The 18,429-nt window shown below is 42.5% G+C and overlaps 1 protein-coding gene across 1 annotated transcript in view; it reads left to right on the top strand.

Annotated features, from left to right (window-relative positions):
* FRYL (FRY like transcription coactivator) overlaps positions 1-18,429 on the top strand; it is a 188,735-nt gene that overhangs the window by 84,504 nt on the left and 85,802 nt on the right. The window contains exons 3-10 of the mRNA XM_048508727.1: positions 5,813-5,866; positions 8,505-8,644; positions 9,193-9,289; positions 10,396-10,475; positions 12,966-13,046; positions 14,793-14,961; positions 15,983-16,075; positions 17,619-17,717. Of these exons, the coding sequence (XP_048364684.1) occupies positions 5,813-5,866; positions 8,505-8,644; positions 9,193-9,289; positions 10,396-10,475; positions 12,966-13,046; positions 14,793-14,961; positions 15,983-16,075; positions 17,619-17,717 (813 nt within the window). The remainder of the gene's footprint in view (positions 1-5,812; positions 5,867-8,504; positions 8,645-9,192; positions 9,290-10,395; positions 10,476-12,965; positions 13,047-14,792; positions 14,962-15,982; positions 16,076-17,618; positions 17,718-18,429) is intronic.

The following is an 18,429-nucleotide window of genomic DNA, read 5'->3' as shown; positions in this document are numbered from 1 at the left end:
GGATAGCTTCTAAAGGGGCTTGGACAGATTTATGGAGGAGAAGTCGATCTATGGCTACCAATCTTGATCCTCCTTGATCTGAGATTGCAAATGTCTTGGCAGACCAGGTGCTCGGGAGCAGCAGCAGCAGAAGGCCATTGCTTTTACATCCTGTATGTGAGCTCCCAAAGGCATCTGGTGGGCCACTGTGAGTAGCAGAGTGCTGGACTAGTAGATGGACTCTGGTTTGATCCAGCAGGCTCTTTCTTATGTTCTTATATGCCTTGCTTTCTTAGTACACTGCTTTAAAACTCCATCTTAAAAACACAGACATTCAGAATGAATTATTATTAAAATCACAAAAATCAGTTTATGTTATTGCTTATTATTGCTTGGCATTCTGTTTTGCAGAGCCAAGAAGTTATGCTTGATGGAACTGTAGATTACTTTTTTGAAGAGCTATGCTTAAGGTGTCCAAATGACTGGACACAAGCAGCAATAACTATAGCCTGAAGTGAGAATCAAATCTCAGTAAGCTTTGCTCATATCCATCTGCTTTTGCTCTGGATCTTCTCTCCTCAGAAGTGAAGAACTCCAAAATAGCAGAGACCCGGAACCAGCGCTGTTCAGTGCCAAAGAAGAAACAATGCATTGGGTACCAATGTAGCTGACCCAAAGTTAGCTCAGGAGACACTGTGGTGAAAAGCTATGGGGAGGGGGGATTAATACAGGAACATCTGGCCCTCAGGTAATGATGAAGAGGGGGAACTATTTGGCTTGGGAAAAGGCAAGAATAAGAATTATACAAGAATAAAGGCATGGGAAATTGTAACTATACTGGGTATATTGAGTATTGATTGACACCTAGGTGTAATAAAAGAGTGATGCTAGGGTTGTTCAATTGAAAAGGAGTCTAGTTTGATTTGTTAAATATATTCTAGAATTCCAGATCTCTCAGGGGTAGGACAGGAAATGATTGACTGGGGGAAGAGGAGAAGAGCTCAATTCAAAGCCTGCTCAAATGCAAACAGAAGCTTGCCTGGTTTGCACCTTACAAAGGGGAAAAAAAGGTATCTCCGATAGGAAAAGCCAGCCATTCACAAGTCAATGGCAAACAGCTTGGAGAGGGCACCTAGGCTCAGCCTTGCAAAGGGTTGTGCCAGCTGCAAGAGTCCTGGTTCAATTAGCATCTTTGTTCCTTCTCCTGCTAGTTGGCTTCTTTATGTCTTCTTAGGTACTTGTATGCTAGCAAAACAAAACATTTTACACCATTTGGCTTATTTATGCCTCAAGTGTATGCTGATGAGCTATGGGGATTCTGCTGTTTAATTTTACAGAATTCTTTGTTTTCATTGTTTGTGCCATGAGACCCCTCAAGTAGTTTTGTTGCATGTAAATCTTCTAACTGGATAAAAAACAACCACCTGCCAGTTGGTGGTGCCCTTAAAGACCCCCCCTCTCCAATTTTCACACGTTTTAGCTATACAGTCTTTTTCTTATGAACTCACATTTCAACAAATCATCTCTCTCCAAGATGCAACCGCTGTTGCCTCGTTCCTTCTAGATCACCCCAGATACCTGGTCAGAATGTTCTTCTCTCCACAGACAACCCAGCCATGCCACATAGTCAAAAATGGATGCCTTTTCCTGGTTTCCTCTGGGGTGAAGCTATGGCAAACCTGGAGGGTTTCATTTCCTGCAGAGTGGGCTCTTCACTGGTTTTGCCTACAGCAGGGGCCTGCAACCTGTGGCTCTCCAGATGTTCATGGACTACAAATCCCATCAGACCTTCCAGCATGGCCAATTGGCAGGGCCTGATGGGATTTGTAGTCCATGAACATCCGGAGAGCCACAGTTTGCATACCCCTGGCCTACAGGATACAGCAGGAAGGTGGTGCAGTCCTGTGCCTCAGCTGCCATTGTAACTTCGTCAATATGACTTAACACTGGTTATCTCCAGGGGGAGGGGGGGGGTCAGACCTCCCAGCCAAATCTCAGTGGGGGCTCAAGCCCCCATAGTATACGCCTATGACTACCAATAGTGGTCTGAGAATGAATATGTTTTTGCTTTCGTAGCTGTTGTGTTTCCCATCTCCCCTCCAGGTATTCTTACAGAGAGATGTTCAGGGTATTTTGTAAGGAAGGAAGACTGCAGCATTCCCTGAGAAACAGTTGTGGTTACACGTACTGGAAGAGGGCTAACTTCTCTTTGAGTTCTTCCTTTTAGTTTATGTAGGTATTTTTAACTTTCTGACCCTGAGCTAGTACTAATTTTGCAGGGTGTATATTTTGATCAGTGGCCTGGGAGTTTAAATATTAGCTGGGAAATCTCACATGATCTTAAACAGGCAAAAACAAGGGATCTGGGTACATGTTGGCTGCATCGCTAGAACAAGTTGTGCTGCTCTTGCACAGCTGCCTGCTTTGGCATGTGCTGACTACAATAGCAGCAGGGAATGTCTGCTCTCACTGTAGGGACCATCAAAAAAGTCACATCCTAAAGGGATATCATACCTTGGCAAATGCACTGGACAAAATGTCAACAACAAACCAGTAATGAAAAGCAAATGTAAAACCGCTATGTGTAGCAGCGGGGGAGTAGGCGGTGATTTATACTGGATTCCCAGTATAAACAACGTGAAGAAAGATGATGCACCACTCCGTGCAGCATCTGTCAGCAGAAAGTTGAGACATAAGAATGTAAAGGAATGTTTGAGTTGCGTTTCTAGTGCTGAAAAATTTGTAGGAGGAGAAGGGAGTGAGAGGTCTGGGAAATAAGGATACAATGCACAAAAGAGCAGACACAGTGTTCTTCTTCCACGGGTCAGTGCTGGAAAGGTCGTGTTGTCCTTGGACAGGAATCAGTGACTGGTTGACCCCTCCTGCCAAATCGAAATGAAAACAAACACAGGCTAAAATTAATGATGGTGCTTGAAAGGCTCTGAGAGCAGTTATTCTGTAATTGCTTAAAGTGTCAGAATGAACCCGGGTGGAAGACCCGGGTTCAGTTCCCACTATGCCGGTGGAGCATGCTAGGTGACCTTGGGGCAATGACACACACTCAGCTTAATCTACCTCACAGGGTTGTTGTGTGAATAAATTGGAGGAGAGGAGAATTATGAAAGCCACTTTAGGTCCCTATTGGGGAGAAAAGAAGGGATATAAATGAAGTAAGTAAATAAAATGGTTTGTTTGTTTGTTTGGTTCATATTAAGGGGTTACTAAAAATTTAGCACAACATTGCAGAAGAACATTGCACAACACTCCCCAGATTTTCTTGGATGTTTCTTGGTGGCATTATAAAACCGCCTCACAGTGCACAGGATGATATTTGTGTCCTCCCCCGTGGTTTTGTGAGGCTTTGTAGCTGCTGTTGGAGAAGACTGAACAAGTCCTCAATGTATGAGCAGTGCTATTAACACGTTTTGTTGTGTGACCCCTTTCAGGAGTACAAATGGTCACTTGTTTGCGCCTTCATCTTGATATTCTGCTTCAAGAATGTCCTGCAGTTTCAATAAACTCCCCCCGCTCCAGGGTTTGGCACAACGTCCACTTCTGCTTGCCTGTGCTAGCATGAGCATTTGTATGTTCTGTGTTCTACTTAGCAGCAGAACACCCTTAAAACTCCATGCCCGATTGGAGATCTAAGAATGAATTTTGCTATATTCTGTTTACCCTTGAAGTATCTATGGGTCGGGGAGGTTCTGTAGGGCAGGTGCTGTAGAAAGCGGATATAATCTCCATTTCCCCCTTCGTACCATTCCATGAATACCAGCTTGGGTGTGGAGGAAGAATGATTTTTTTTTTAAGTTATAGGATGAAGGAAAAGACAGGTGTCTGTGTTAAGTGCTGTCGTCACTTCCAACTCATGGCAACCCTATGACTCAATGACCTCCAAAGCATCCTATCATTAACAGTCTTGCTCAAGGCTTGCAAACTGAGGCCTATGGTGTAGTGGTTAAGAGCAGGTGTACTCTAATCTGGAGAACTGGGTTTGATTCTCTGCTCCTCCACATGAGTGGCGGAGTCTTATCTGGTGAACTAGATTTGTTTCCCCACTCTGACATTCCTGCTGGGTGACTTTGGGCTAGTTACCGTTCTTCTGAACTTTATCAGCCCCACCTACCTCACAAGGTGTCTGTTGTAAAGGAGTTTGTGAGCCGCCTTGAGTCTCCTTACAGGAGAGAAAGGTGGGGTATAAATTCAAACTCCTCTTCTTCCTCCTCATCTTGGGTCTTCCTCTTTTCCTGCTGCCATCAACCTTTCCTGTCATTTTGTCTTTTCCAGTGACTTCTGTCCTCTTATTATGCGACCAAAGTACAATAGCCTCAGTTTAGCTTCTAGGAATAGTTCAGGCTTGATTTGACCTACAACTCACTTATTGGGTTTGTTGGGCAGTTCACGATATCCATACATTCTCTTCCAACACCACATTTCAAAGGAATTCACTTTCTTCCTGACAGCTTTCTTTATTGTCCAGCTTCCGCACCCATATATAATAATAGGGAACACTAAGGTAGGAATTAACTTGATCTTGGTTGCCATTGGCACACACTTACATCTTTTCTAGTTCCTTCATGGCTGCCCTTCCTAGTCATAATCTCCTTCTGATTTCTTGGTTACAGCCTCTGTTTTGGCTTATGATGGTGCCAAGGAATAGAAAGTCTTCAGAAATTTCAATTTCCTCATTGTCTACCTTAATGTTGAGTAATTCTCCAGTAATCATTAATTTTGTCTTCTTGATATTCAGCTGTAGTCCTGCTTTGGCACCTTCAACTTTCAGCAGTAGTCATTTCAGGTCTTCATTATTTTCTTCCAGTAATCTGCATATCTCAAATGGTTCATATTCCACCCCCTCCTCCAGTTTTTACTCCACCTTCATCTAAATCTGAGCCAGCTTTCTTTATTATATGTTCTGCATACAGATTGAAGAGATTCAGAGACAAAATACATCCTCGTCTGACACCTTTGCCAGTTGGAAAGTATTCTGCAAAGAGCAGCCAGCTGAAAAAGCAGTCTGGCTGCCCAGCCCAGCCCAGCCCAGCCCAGCCCAGCCCAGCCCAGCCCAGCCCAGCCCAGCCCAGCCCAGCCCAGCCCAGCCCAGCCCAGCCCAGCCCAAGCCCAGCCCAGCCCAGCCCAGCCCAGCCCAGCCCAGCCAGACTGTGGGGCCTGGCTGACGGGATGGGGTGGGGCTGGGCAGGGGCACCCAGCGAGGCCGGCCTGCAGCAGCTTCTGCCAGGCCTGGTGAGGCGGGGGAAGGGGTGTGGGGGTGATTTTCCGCCCCCACGTGACCCCAACTGCACGCGCCTGGGACGCAGCACCCTCCACCCTGCCCCGTGGTAGCTACGTGACTGCATGCGAGGAGGCAGCCCAGTGCCTGCCCTGCAGCTGCTTGCTGAAGCCTCAACTGGTCTCTCCTTTTGCTGCATCTCTCAGCTCTACCCATTGACAGTCATAAAGGCACATATCTCTCTCACTCTCACTCTTGAGTCACCTGAAATTTATCCCTTTAACTTTTTGCCTTATGTTTTTGCTTGTAACAGATTAATAACTGTAAATAAACAACTGAAAGCTTCAGGAATTAATTTAGTGATACTAGTAGGATAACTGATATATGCACCTCATTTTGCTTGTCATTTCTCAAACTTGCTGTTTATTTTATATGGTTGTCTGATTTTATTGTACATTTGCAATAGCCCCCAAAATGTTATAATGAACAGATACAATTCTTCATTTTAAAAAGTTTAACATAGTTGATAAAATGTTAATAGTATGAGAGCTTGAGCTACTGTCTGATGTATCTTGATGTGTTAATGTTTTATTCTAATTACAGGAAAAACTCTTGTCCAGATCTCTTCAGAGAGGTGAAGATCTTCAATTTGACCAGGTTAGAAAGGCATTTCTGTTTCTAGATCAGTTAAAAATTATAAAATTATCTCACTAGCCTATGTAGACAGAAAGCTGGTAAACAAATAAGTGGGTTGGTTGATAAAAATTTTCAAATATAATGTTTAAATGGGGAATTAAAGGGTGAATTACTATTTGGTGAGGGTCTGGAAGGAAATTACAGTCTGTAGAAATGTTCTGGATGCTGCTAGGTTCTTGTTCATTTTTGGGGTAGCAACACAGCCCTGTTCTGGCATTTTTAAGGGGTATATTTTACCTCAGGTTGATGTGTGTGTGATTGTATAATTGTTCAAGACTGTTTTCTGTGAGATTTTCTCAGAAATGTTTAAATTAGGGTAGTTGCTCAATGGAAGCAATCATCGTTGACCTTAACTGAGTGATTACTTCTGCATATGCACAAAATCAAGTTGTAAAGGAAGTCTGTTGTGTTTTTGTTTATTTTCACTAAAATAGAAATACAGTACTGCAACCTATTTTTAAATTTGCAGCATCCAAACTCTTTACATACTCAAGAAATCCTCTAAATCTTGTGATCTTGTTTTATGAAGAGCAGCATACATGCACTACTTAGTGAATCCTAGCAGGTACTTCCAATCTAATGTAATTGTACTCGTCATGCACACAAGAAGAGCCTTGGTGGATCAGACCAGGCACATGCAGATATTTGACAGGCTGGGAACCTGGCTAAGCTGTGCCAGTCTTAAGTCTTCCACCCCACATTGAGTTGAATGTCTGCATGGAACTTAAGTAAAGAAGGGATTGTAACAATACCTCAATCCAAGGATACTCCTGTTTAAGGAGGACTCCAAACATCTCAAATTAAATGACCCCAAGGTCATTTAAGGTCACACCAGCTACTATCCCACAAGCATAGAAGCCAAAGGGCCATCTTCTGTAGGAATACTAAATAGGAAGGTCAGCCCGGTGAGTTAGGATTCTGCAGATTGAAGTTCCCAAAAGCTCAGGTATTTCTCAGAGCTCAACCATTGAAATGGGTGCTGGACAGGTTGAAGCCAGCTTGGAGACACAAAACACCTTTGAAAAGAAAAATAGAAAGTTATTAAAATTGTCCTGAGTACATATAATAATAATAACAGTAACAAATGAGGCAAAAAACAAATAAACCAGTTCCCTGGAAAGTGGCTAACTAAACACTTATCCAAAACAATACTCACAACCAGGTCCCTCAGTCCTGAGCGTTGCAGCAAGGAATTAGGGATGTTTTTGGGTCACTCAGTAGGCTTGTTCACAAATGGTAATTTTTAGATCTGTGGAAAGACCCTGAGAAGCACAATTTTGGGGGGCTTTAGTGAATTTAGTGAATTTACTCACTGTCTTTAAGGGGGAGAACCTAAAATTGCAAGAACCAATCAGATTAATACAAAGTGATCGAAGATTCTATGTAGCTGATTGCTTGACCAGGTGGCCCTAATGGTCAAATTGAAGATAACAGGGCAGGATTTACTCTGCAGCCTCCTTGTCAGGATGATGCAGCAATATTATTAATTTGCTCAATTGCCTGGAACGAAAGGTTCTGTAGTCCTTAGGGTAGAGGAGTGAAAGCCTGGAAATTCTCTCTAAACCACCTGGTGCTCTTATCAGAATGTTAAAAGATCAGAGCTCTGGTATGGCCCCTTCACGGAAGTGACCAATTGGCCATTCTCACATATTAGCAGGCTCTCTTCATTACTTTATTTGTAGGGCTTAGCCTGCCAAAGTTTGAACCAGACAAGAACGTAAAGGAGTTTAAAATTTATCCCTTGCTAATGTCAAAGGCTGAAATAAATTTCTCAATCCAAACTCTTTCATTATTGCAAGCATGAAGTTGCTCACCTTTTGAAACTGAATACTTAAGGAAGTGTGGCACTGAAACAACTCAGCATGGACGTCACCGTTGGAATTGGTTCTGAGGCACCTATACACTGTGCAGTGTTGCTTGCCTAGGACACCACATGCATTAGCTACCCAACCAGTTTGCTAAGCCTTCACATATTTATCCATACGTACTGATGGCTGCTCACAAAGCACCAGAGTCTTCATCAGAGTTGTACAAACATCTAAATAAATGTTTAGAGCTTAGGGGAGATGAGTGTAGGCAGCAGGAGTATCCCATGTTCCCAGGCGCATGCCATTTCATCACGGGGGGGGGGGGGGGGGACGCCGGCTTGGTCCCTGCACCTGGCCTCTCCCGTGGTGTGGTGACCCGGCCAGCGCCTGGCGGCTCCCCCATGCTGGGGAGCTGCTCGCTAGTTGAGTTGGTCACAGCCACCCCCACCGCAGCGCCCGCCTGGGCTGCCCACCACTGAGCCCCGCCTGCAGGCCGTCCGAGCTGCCCCCTGAGCCCTGGCCTCCCTCTGCTGGCTGCCATAAACGGGGGCGGGGGGGCGGGAGCCAGTTATGCCCTGCACGCCATTTAGGCCCGGTATGCCTCTGGTAGGCAGACCTTAGTTTTTCTCTTCAGGTGCACAAATAATCGACCCAGTCCTGTAATGCTTATATTGTCATCTATTATTGTAATATTTATCATATACTTTTTAAAAAGAAAGACGAGGAAGTGTTGTGAAAATATGTTGGGTAGTAAACCACGTAATGGAATGCTCAACCTTTTCTCTTTCCAGTTGATAAGCTCCATGAGCTCAGTAGCAGAGCACTGTCTCCCCTCCTTACTACGCACCTTGTTTGACTGGTACAAGCGCCAAAATGGAACTGAAGACGAATCCTACGAGTACAGGCCACGATCCAGCACAAAATCTAAAGGGTGAGTGGGCGTCTCACCTTAAGTGTATGTTCTTAAATTTGTGGCATGGAAAAATGAAGTGCAGCTTTTCATTAGAAACAATAACATTGCCAGTTGCTGTTATTCCCAAGGTTACCTTTAGAAGCATCTTGGGTGACTTCACAGGAGCTCTCATGAAGTTCATTTCCTTTTGGCTATTACATTGTAACTTTTTGGAGGAGAAGTCGATCTATGGCTACCAACCTTGATCCGCCTTGATGTAAGATTGCAAATGCCTTTGCAGACCAGGTGCTCAGGAGCAGCAGCATCAGAAGGCCCTTGCTTTCACATCCTGCACGTGAGCTCCCAAAGGCACCTTGTGGGCCACTGCGAGTAGCAGAGTCCTGGACTAGATGGACTCTGGTCTGATCCAGCAGGCTTGTTCTTATGTTCTTTGTTTTAGCTATACTATTTCAGATGTGCTATATATTTGGGGAGGAACAAAGAACTCAATCAATATTGATGATATACATGTATGAATTTGCACATAAGGGGGAGAAGATTGATGCTATGTCAAATTTTTCTTTCAGGGATGAGCAGCAACGTGAGAGAGACTATCTACTTGAAAGGAGGGACTTAGCTGTAGATTTTATTTTTTGTTTAGTCTTAGTAGAAGTTCTAAAACAGGTAAGCTCTTTAACTTCTGCAAGCTATGTACTTTCACTGGTAATCTTTTTGGTTTTAATTGTTTAAAACTATTGAATATTTTCATAGTCTGCTTAAGTTCTTACATGCAAAGCTGAGGCCTAATCTTTTCAGCCCTGAAGCATTCTTTGCTTTCGAGTGTGTCCCTCCCCCCTTTACATCTCTGATAAAATCTAGATCCATTAAATCAAAGCTTATATTCCAGTGGGGAAAAATATATGAGATATTGATGTAACTGAGCCAACTGCTTACTGTTAAAATTTGGAGGATGCACTATGTTAAAAAAAATTGAACTTTCTAGAACGTTCCCTTCCCAAGTAGCCCATATTTGTGCCTATGGCTATGAACCTACATTGATGGCTGCCTGCTTTTTTAGTATTCAAAAAAGTTTTGCCTAAAAAGATTTGTCAGAAGTTTAAAACAGGCATCCTTCACCTTCTGGGGACAGTTACTGGGCTGAGGGAAAGTGCTTCTGATTTACCTTATGCTACCATTATCCGAAGCAGCTCCGTCCCTGAAATGAAAAATGAAGGAAGAATCTGACGAGATGAGTCAGTGAGTGATTTCCCTACCTCAGTGAGCTGAGAAGGTGAGGGGGTCTGTCACAATGTTCTATAAATGAAAGGAGAAGAGGTCTCCCGTGGCCTCAGACTGGATTTGAGAAATTGAGTAGTGTTTCCCTTTGATGTGAGGGAAACAGTATTTTATTCCTTTCCCAGACTTAGAATATGGTATGTGATTCACATATAATCATAATGTATAAATAATTCTCTAAAAATATAAATTGAATCTTTGAAGGGGAAAAAAATCGGGCACTGACAAATTTCAACAACTCAGAAAGTAACATTAAATCTTCAGATAATACGAACTGGTGAAATCAGATCTTTCTGGATACATTAGAAAACCTGTACATGGCTTCCTAGTAGTTAACCTTTGATTTAATAAAAACTCAGTTTTCAAGCACATTTATAATTACATATCTTACACTGTTGGTATGGCAAGTATATGTTTGTCTAATCTTAGTGTGATTTGCGTTTTAATAGAACATTTAAGCAATAAGGATGAGCAAAATGTTTAATCTGTTACAGATACCTGTTCATCCAGTGCCAGATCCTTTAGTTCATGAAGTTCTAAATTTGGCTTTTAAGCACTTTAAACACAAAGAAGGGTAAGAACATCTTTTGTTGTTGTTGCAAATGTATTTAACATTTCTTCAAAATTCCAACAAGTCTCTTTGATTAGCTGTCTGGATGTTGATTGCATGTTATTGAAACATTTTTAAGACAAAAAAGACTACATCTTAAAGAGAAATGGACAAGAATTTGTCCATTTTTATATAATGTACAGTAATAAACAATGAGCAAGTGGAAGTTAGTGCAACATAAATGAAAATGAAGTGCACTGAACACGGCTAGCAGCAACGGTTTTGTAAGTTAGGAATATTTACAAGGTGAAAACCCTTAAAAAAGTATTCAGAGCAAGACCCCCAAAATTATTCGGTATCATATAATCTGTTTACAAACATATGTACAAAAGCTGAAAGTACATTGGCAGTGCTGTATGATTATCATATTCTTTCAAGCACTCAATTAGAAGAACTCAGTACACTGAAAAACATGAAAATTCCTCATTAAGGATTGTTTTCTCTTCATGGATAAGAGCACCCGCTAAACCTAGCTGGTTTCCGGATATGATCCGAGTTCATACAAGACTTCAAGGGCAAGTGGTGTCTGTAAAAAATGAAACAAACAGTTTCTCATCTCCATTGTACAAATTGCCAATTTAAATACTTACAGAAAGCAACTCATATCTCGTTAATGTCCAATAACTATGTCAGCCCTAGTAAGAGAGTTGTTCCAGAAATGAGACGGACCCAACAGTGTGGTTGGGTTGCTTTCTGTAAGTGTTTAAGTTGGTAGTTTGTACAGTGGACATGGGAATCTATTTGTTTCAATTTTTTTACAGATACCACTTGCCCTTGAAGACTTGTACAAACTCCGATCGTATCTGGACATTGACTAGAATTAGTGGGTGCTCTTATCTGTAAAGACAAAACAATCCTTAATGAGGAATCTTCATGTTTTTCAGTGTACTGAGTTCCTTTAATTGATTGCTTGAAATAGTTTGATTATCATGCAGCACCATATATCATGCAGCACCCTAAGTTGCCTTCCAGCGATAAGCTCCCCACCAGTCGGTGCGCAGAACTCAGACCTGCGTACTCATTGGTCAGAGGTCTGTGCCTTATATTCCAGCCATACCTCGGCCCATCTTTTCCTGATCCAGCAGCAAGCCCAGCCTGGTGCAGGGCGCCGGGAAGTCACCTTACCCTCTGGGCCCGCCACCACTCTCTCCACCCGTGACCAACTTCACACTCCCCCCCCCCAACCTGCCCATCACCCCGAGAAAACACCCTGGCCAAGCTTTGCTGTCTGCTGCTCTGCTCTTCAGTCTTGTGACCATCCTCTCCCCTGCCTCCTACCCTCAAAACCAACATCGCTCTAGCAGTGCATGCTCTTTTGCTACCTGCTACTCCTGTCAGGGCTCCCCTCATGCCTTTCTCCCCCCCATCCAAGTTGCCGGGCTCCTGCGTCCTCCTGCCAGGCCTCCATCTGTCTCCCCATTTCCCCAGCCACTCTGCCCCAAAACCCAATCCTGTTCCAGCAGAGAAACGGTGCCAAGCCGCCCTCCTGATGAGCATCCCACCCACCTCACCATTCCCCAAGCCACCTTCTCTCACCCTCAAAACCAACCCAGGTCTGGTGGAGAAGCGGTGCCAAGCTGCCTTCCCACCAGGCCTCCCACCTGCTTCCCCATTTCATCCAGCCACCTTTCACCCACCCCCAAAACCAAACCTGGCCCCTCTCGTCAGAACTCCCACCTGCCTTCCCATTCTCCTGCCACCCTACCCCGACCCCAAAAACCAATCCCAACCTGGCAGAAAAGCAGCGCCAAGCCAGCCTCCTGTCCAAGGCCCTGGTCTCCTAACTCCCATCCAGGCCACAGCCACCCACCTGTGAGGCCTGACTTGGTGGTGCAGAGCAGTGGTGGAGTGTCAGAGTGACTCTGGAGTGGGAGGGGGGAAGTGCTGGGAGGTGGTGGAGAAGGTAGGCAGCCAGGAAAACCTGCTACCAGCCTGCCCAGTCCTCTGCCCACACTCTCCCGCCCCCCGTCTAGAGCACATTCCATTGTAGTTTGAAATGGGCTTTACTGCTAGTTTACAGTAAGATCAATTTTTATCCTTAGGAGGTTGTATTGTAGCTAGTTCTGTTTTGCTGTATTGTTTATACCTTTGGAAAGGCATTGCCAGCTCATGCCATACATATAAAATGTAATGATTATTACACGTTACGTCTTTTCTGCATGGAAATACTTTTTGTTCAGAAATTTATTATGTGCTGTAGTAGCCACTGTTCATTTAAGTAAGGCAAGAGAGTAATAATAAAATTTGAATATTTAATAGTTGATTTGAAGTGGAAACATAAGATTAAATGCTGGCATAAATGATAGAGGGATTTTTTTCTGTACTTAATTTCAAAGCATCTGCTAGCAGATGATGAATTTCTGAAATTTGTGTACAGTGCTGTAGATAATAGGTATTTGTGAGTAGTAACATCTTGTGGTTTTTAATTTTCTGTACATCGTTTTCCTATTGCAGGTATTCAGGAACCAATACTGGGAATGTGCATGTTATTGCAGATTTATATGCAGAAGTAATAGGAGTTCTTGCACAATCAAAGTAAGCTGCTCTTTATATATTAGGATTCCAAGATCCAGAGTCTTCCTCTTTTGGATTTTTGTGTATAAAAGTTTGTGAACAATTACTGCAAGTGAATCTCTGTATTAAGCCTAAAAACTTCAATTTTCTAGTGGTTCATTGTCAAATTAGTGAATAAGTGTCCTGATTTCGATAGCCTTTTATTAGCATACAAAACAGACTAATATAAAATACAGTTTAAATGATAAAATGGCTTGAATAAGTGTCCCAAAGCCTCCGCACCTCCACTCACCTGAGGAGATATTGGTGGGCTCCAGTGGTCGGGTGGAACAGGCAGAGTCAGCAGGGAGTGGGGGTGGGAGTGGGGGGGGGTGACTTTAAAGGGTCTGCTGGTGCCTGGGTGGCTGGCAGAAGCAGGAAGAATGTGTGAGAGGCCGGGGGGGGGGGGGGGTTCCTCCGTGCCTCAGGAGTAGAAACAATGGCTGGCTAAGGTCAGGCTAGAAGACTGGGAAATGTATTGTCGAAGGCTTTCACGGCCAGAATCTCTGAAGATGCCAGCCACAGATGCAGGCAAAACGTCAGGAGAAAATGCTACAAGAGCACGGCCATACAGCCCAGAAACCACACAACACCCCAGTCTGGGAAATGCTGAGAGGCCCCACCCTTTCTTAAATGGCTGGTGTGCAGGAGCTGGTCCAGCTGAGTAGCTCAGAATCAGAACGAGCAAAGGGACGTCCGACACAGAATAGGCACTGCGTGGCTGCGCTTGGCTTTGCTCTAGCTTTGCCAGGTGCTGAAGCTCAAGTCTGCAGCTCTGGAAAGAGCTGCATAAGGTTCTCCAAATGAATAAGAGAGCCAGAGAAATCACATGTACTCCTGAAGCAATCTCCTCTAGGCAGGTTCATGTGGTAACCAGACTCATCCTCTTCTGAGACCAGTGACAATGTGAGACCAGTGACAATGTGACCCCCTCCCCACCCTTGCATTGCACCTTTCACCCCCTCCCCTCCCCCACTCCCTTTCCTTTGCATGGCACCCCTCACTCATCCTCTTCTGTGACTCATCCTCTTCTGAGACCAGTGACATTCTGAGACCAGTGACAATGAAACAGAGCTGGACCAAAGGACTGGAAGAGAGCTTGTTAAGGACTACCATTCAGAACCTCCCCAAAATATTGCACATGTCCCATGGTTTTGTCACATTTAAGTGTTTCCTCATCCCTTTTTTCAGTTGGGAGAAATGAGCTTCAGTGAGCAAACATTAACCAGGAAATTGACTTGTCACAATTCTCTAAAAGTGTCACAGTGTGGAATGGTAGGGGATTATATGAGCTCAGAACTGAAGTTGTTGAGATCACAATCCAGATTTTTTTTTTTTGCTGCCAAGTCACAGCTGATTTCGGATGATCCTGGTAGGTTTTCAAGACAATAGAAGTTCAGAGGAAGTTTGCCGTTGCCTGCCTCTGTGTACTTAATACACCACCTTGGTATTCCTTGAAGCTCTCCCATCCAAATATTAACCAGGTCTGATGCTTGCTTAGCTTCTGAGAGCTGACAAGATCAGGCTAGCATGGAGCTATCCAGGTCTGGGCGCCAGATAATTTTAGGGTCACCCAAATGGCCCAGGTCTGCTCATAACTAACTTAAATATGTTTCTTTTTATCATGGAGTTACCATACAATGTTAGAATATGGGTTGGAAAATCTCCTTGGCATTGGAATAATTTCCTAAATAGTATCTTTGGCGGCTTGCTCTTTCTATGATGTAGGTTTCAGGCTGTTAGAAAGAAGTTTGTCACAGAATTAAAGGAATTGAGACAAAAAGAACAGAGTCCTCATGTGGTACAAAGTATCATCAGCTTGATTATGGGGATGAAGTTTTTCAGAGTAAAAATGTATCCTGTGGAGGATTTTGAAGCATCATTTCAGTTCATGCAGGTAAATGTGCTCCTTTCACTTTTGAGCTAAAATGGGTTTGGTTTGAGTCATGCTGGCACACATTACCATGCACAGAAGCCATGTAATACGTTTTATTGGGACCAGTCAGAATAACACACAGTGTGCACCAGTGTCTGAGTGCTCTAGAATACTTCATCAGGCTAGATCCTTTGAAAAAGGGTATAGCGTAATGAAAGGAATTATGTGGCTGTGGAGTTTGGATTTTTGCTTTGAAACAGCTTTTTCTACCAACAGCCATTATAAATGTCAATTAAGTTTTTTATCTTAAAAAAACTTAATCAACCATCTTAATTTGCTAATACAGATCTTTTAAAGATCAAGATAATACATTCTAATACTGCAAATTATCAAAGTTATGTTCCTCCATTTAGTTCACTTACATCATCTACTATTACTTTTGCTCATTTGGGCTAGTTGTACATGTATACTGCTTTGAGAAATGAAATATTTATTTCTCTTCATAAATCAAATGAATAATCTAGGAATTATATATTTTCACATTCTCCAAAGACTACTAATATGTAAAATCACTATAACTGGTAAAGCTGAATGTGCTGTGTTTGAATTTTTGCATTGCTAATAATCTTATGGGTATGGGAATATTAATGGTCGCAGTCCAGAGATGTGAGTGATGGTGATATCTGTGCTACTGGAAGCTGAATCTGAGATGTGTGTGAAAATTAACTTCCTAGGTAGCATAAGGGAGTGATCATTCTCACTGTGTCCGTACGACAGCCCCATTGGCTTTCTTGATCATGGCATCTCCATGCATAACATCTCTAAATAGTTACGTGTTGTTGTTTTTTTTCAAAGGACCAGTGTTCTGATTTTTTCCCTTTAAAAGTATGACTGCAGGATAAATTAATCTTGTATGTTCATCTCAGTTCAAAATTGCTTACATGGTCTTCTGTTGTAGTGTATTTCCAGAACTGTGATTATTTAGTCGCTAAACAAGGTGATGAGCCACAAAAACCTGATAACTTTTTTCTTACGCATGTAGGAATGTGCGCAGTATTTCTTGGAAGTAAAAGATAAAGACATCAAGCACTCGCTTGCTGGGTTGTTTGTGGAAATTCTTATCCCTGTTGCTGCTGTAAGTAGATTGCGTTCTTCCACAAATGGAGCATGACTATGACGTCTTCCCCCCTCAGTGGAATGTGAAGCTCAGATAAAGAACTTCCCCCCTTAAACACATTGGTGTCTGTTTGCCCATCCTTGCTTATGATGAGAGTGAGGTCCATTTTTTTCCTGCCATAGCTAATGATCATGGTTAACATGCATTAAAATATGCTAAAGGTATTGGCTGTGGGGGAGATTAGAACTAATGTTTGTTAGTTCTGTAATTTCAAACCATGCATTGAACTTATGATCCAAGAGGGCCAAAGCATTGCATTTCATATTAAAAGCTTATACTAGGATAAAATCTTGATAACTTTTACAGTGCCACACTCATTTTTTTTCTTGAAGATCACGATTGAAAACCTTATTGTGTACAGCAGACCTGGGCATTATACGGCCCGCGGGCCACATCCGGCCCGCCGGATGACCCTGACTGGCCCCCCTGCCTTGCTGGGGAGCGAGGCGCCTTTGAAAGCCCCGCAGAAGCCGGCAACCAAGGCAACCGGCTTCTGCGGGGCTTTCAGAAGCACCAGTCGATGAAAAAAGTAGGTCAAGGGACTTAAATCTCCCCACTTGCTTGATTGTCACAGTGGACAACTATGCAGGTAGGTTAAGCCTGTGATTCTTTGTGCCAAATAGTGTTGTATGCAGAACTGTTGCCACTGATTCCAAGTTGATCTGTGCACCTGTCTGTCACTTATCAGCCCCTATTATGCAGAATTGAGTTCAGCCTTTTGGCCCAGCCCTGCACAATATTTTCTGTTTCTTATGCGGCCCCATGGAAAAAATAATTGCCCACCCCTGGTGTACAGTATATAACTACATTAACAATGTGATCCTACGTAGAATTACTCCAGTCTAAGCCCATTGACTGAGCTGTTAATCTTCAAAAAGCACCTTCATTTAGATGTATCCATATGTATCTTGATTTTAGGTAATGACTTCATTAAAATCCAGATGGTTAGCCAGCTAAATGGCCTTTGCAATCTTTTTTTTTAATTAACTAGATTTTGAGTATGGATATATTTTAGATATTGGGCTGAATCCTACTGGTCTGTTACACTTGAAGTAGCATTTTCCTTTAGTGGCAGGAACTTTCTTCCGAAAAGAGCACTACCCCAAAAGAATGGATCCATCAGATCCAATCCAGTATTTAGTAAGGACAAAGTCTCAAGCCTGTAAGAAACTTCAGGTCATAAATTCTCCGATGTCTTATAATTGGGAGAGTGTTGTATATTACTCTTGACAGCACAATTGAAAAATTCCATTTTTTCCTGGTTCAGACTTGAGAACCTGGGCGATACAATCTTTTAAAGGCATAAATAGCTATAGCTTTTTTATTGTCTTAATGGGTGTGCTTCATGATTGATTGATTATTATATGAGCAATGTAATTTCAATAAAATCTGGGTGATTTGTAATGTTTATATCTCAGAATTTTTATCCTTTTTTGTTTTAAATGTCATTATTGATCTCCTATTAGAAGAAATTTATGTCGTGTTCTTTATTTTGTACTAGGCTGTGAAAAATGAAGTTAACGTGCCATGTTTGAAAAACTTTGTGGAGATGCTTTACCAGACTACCTTTGAGCTGAGCTCAAGAAAGAAGCACTCATTGGTATTAAGAACTATTTTATTTGTTTTCCTAGGCTAGAGCAGTTAAACAAAGTGAATAAATTCATATATATACCAAGGATGGTCAATTCCTTGACTTGGATGATTGGCTACCCAAGAATTAGGGTTGCAAGCTTCAGCTAAAGTTTTAATTAACTGGTAATTGTTGGGAGAAGTATTAATGATAACTTACAATTCACTATCAGATCAGATTGTATTTCATGCCATTGTTCCTACAAAGGACCTTTACTGAAGGCCTGGTAATATGCAAGCTTATTTTAAAAGTCTTGATATTTAGTTATTGACAACAGTTCTATCCTGCCTTATCTTCTTGAATTCAAAGTAGCAAACAATGCAGCGGTCAAATTGCAAGGGCGTGATTAACAAAATTAAAAAGGATTCAGAAATACAAATTACAAATGTGAAAACACTCAACATTTAAAAAGCAAGGATTCAAAAACAGAAGGTCAGCAAATTCCCAGCCAGATCTGCTTAACTCTCCACCAATGCTCTGTGGACTAGGTCTGCAATTTATGCCTTCCTATAGGTAGACCATTCCAAAGGACTTGGACCCACCATAGAAAAAGTGCATGATCTTGCCATAGCCATATGAACAGTTCTAAGGAAAAATGATTATAATCAACTAAAAACTCTTCAATCAGTTGACCTACTAAGTGCCAAACTAACATTACATGAGAGATCTGCCATCTGGAAAT

This window comes from Sphaerodactylus townsendi, linkage group LG10, assembly GCF_021028975.2.
Source record: "Sphaerodactylus townsendi isolate TG3544 linkage group LG10, MPM_Stown_v2.3, whole genome shotgun sequence".
Classification (NCBI taxonomy): Eukaryota; Metazoa; Chordata; class Lepidosauria; order Squamata; family Sphaerodactylidae; genus Sphaerodactylus; species Sphaerodactylus townsendi.
The sequence above is the reverse complement of the archived record's forward strand: the minus strand, read 5'-3'. Positions and strand labels throughout refer to the sequence as shown.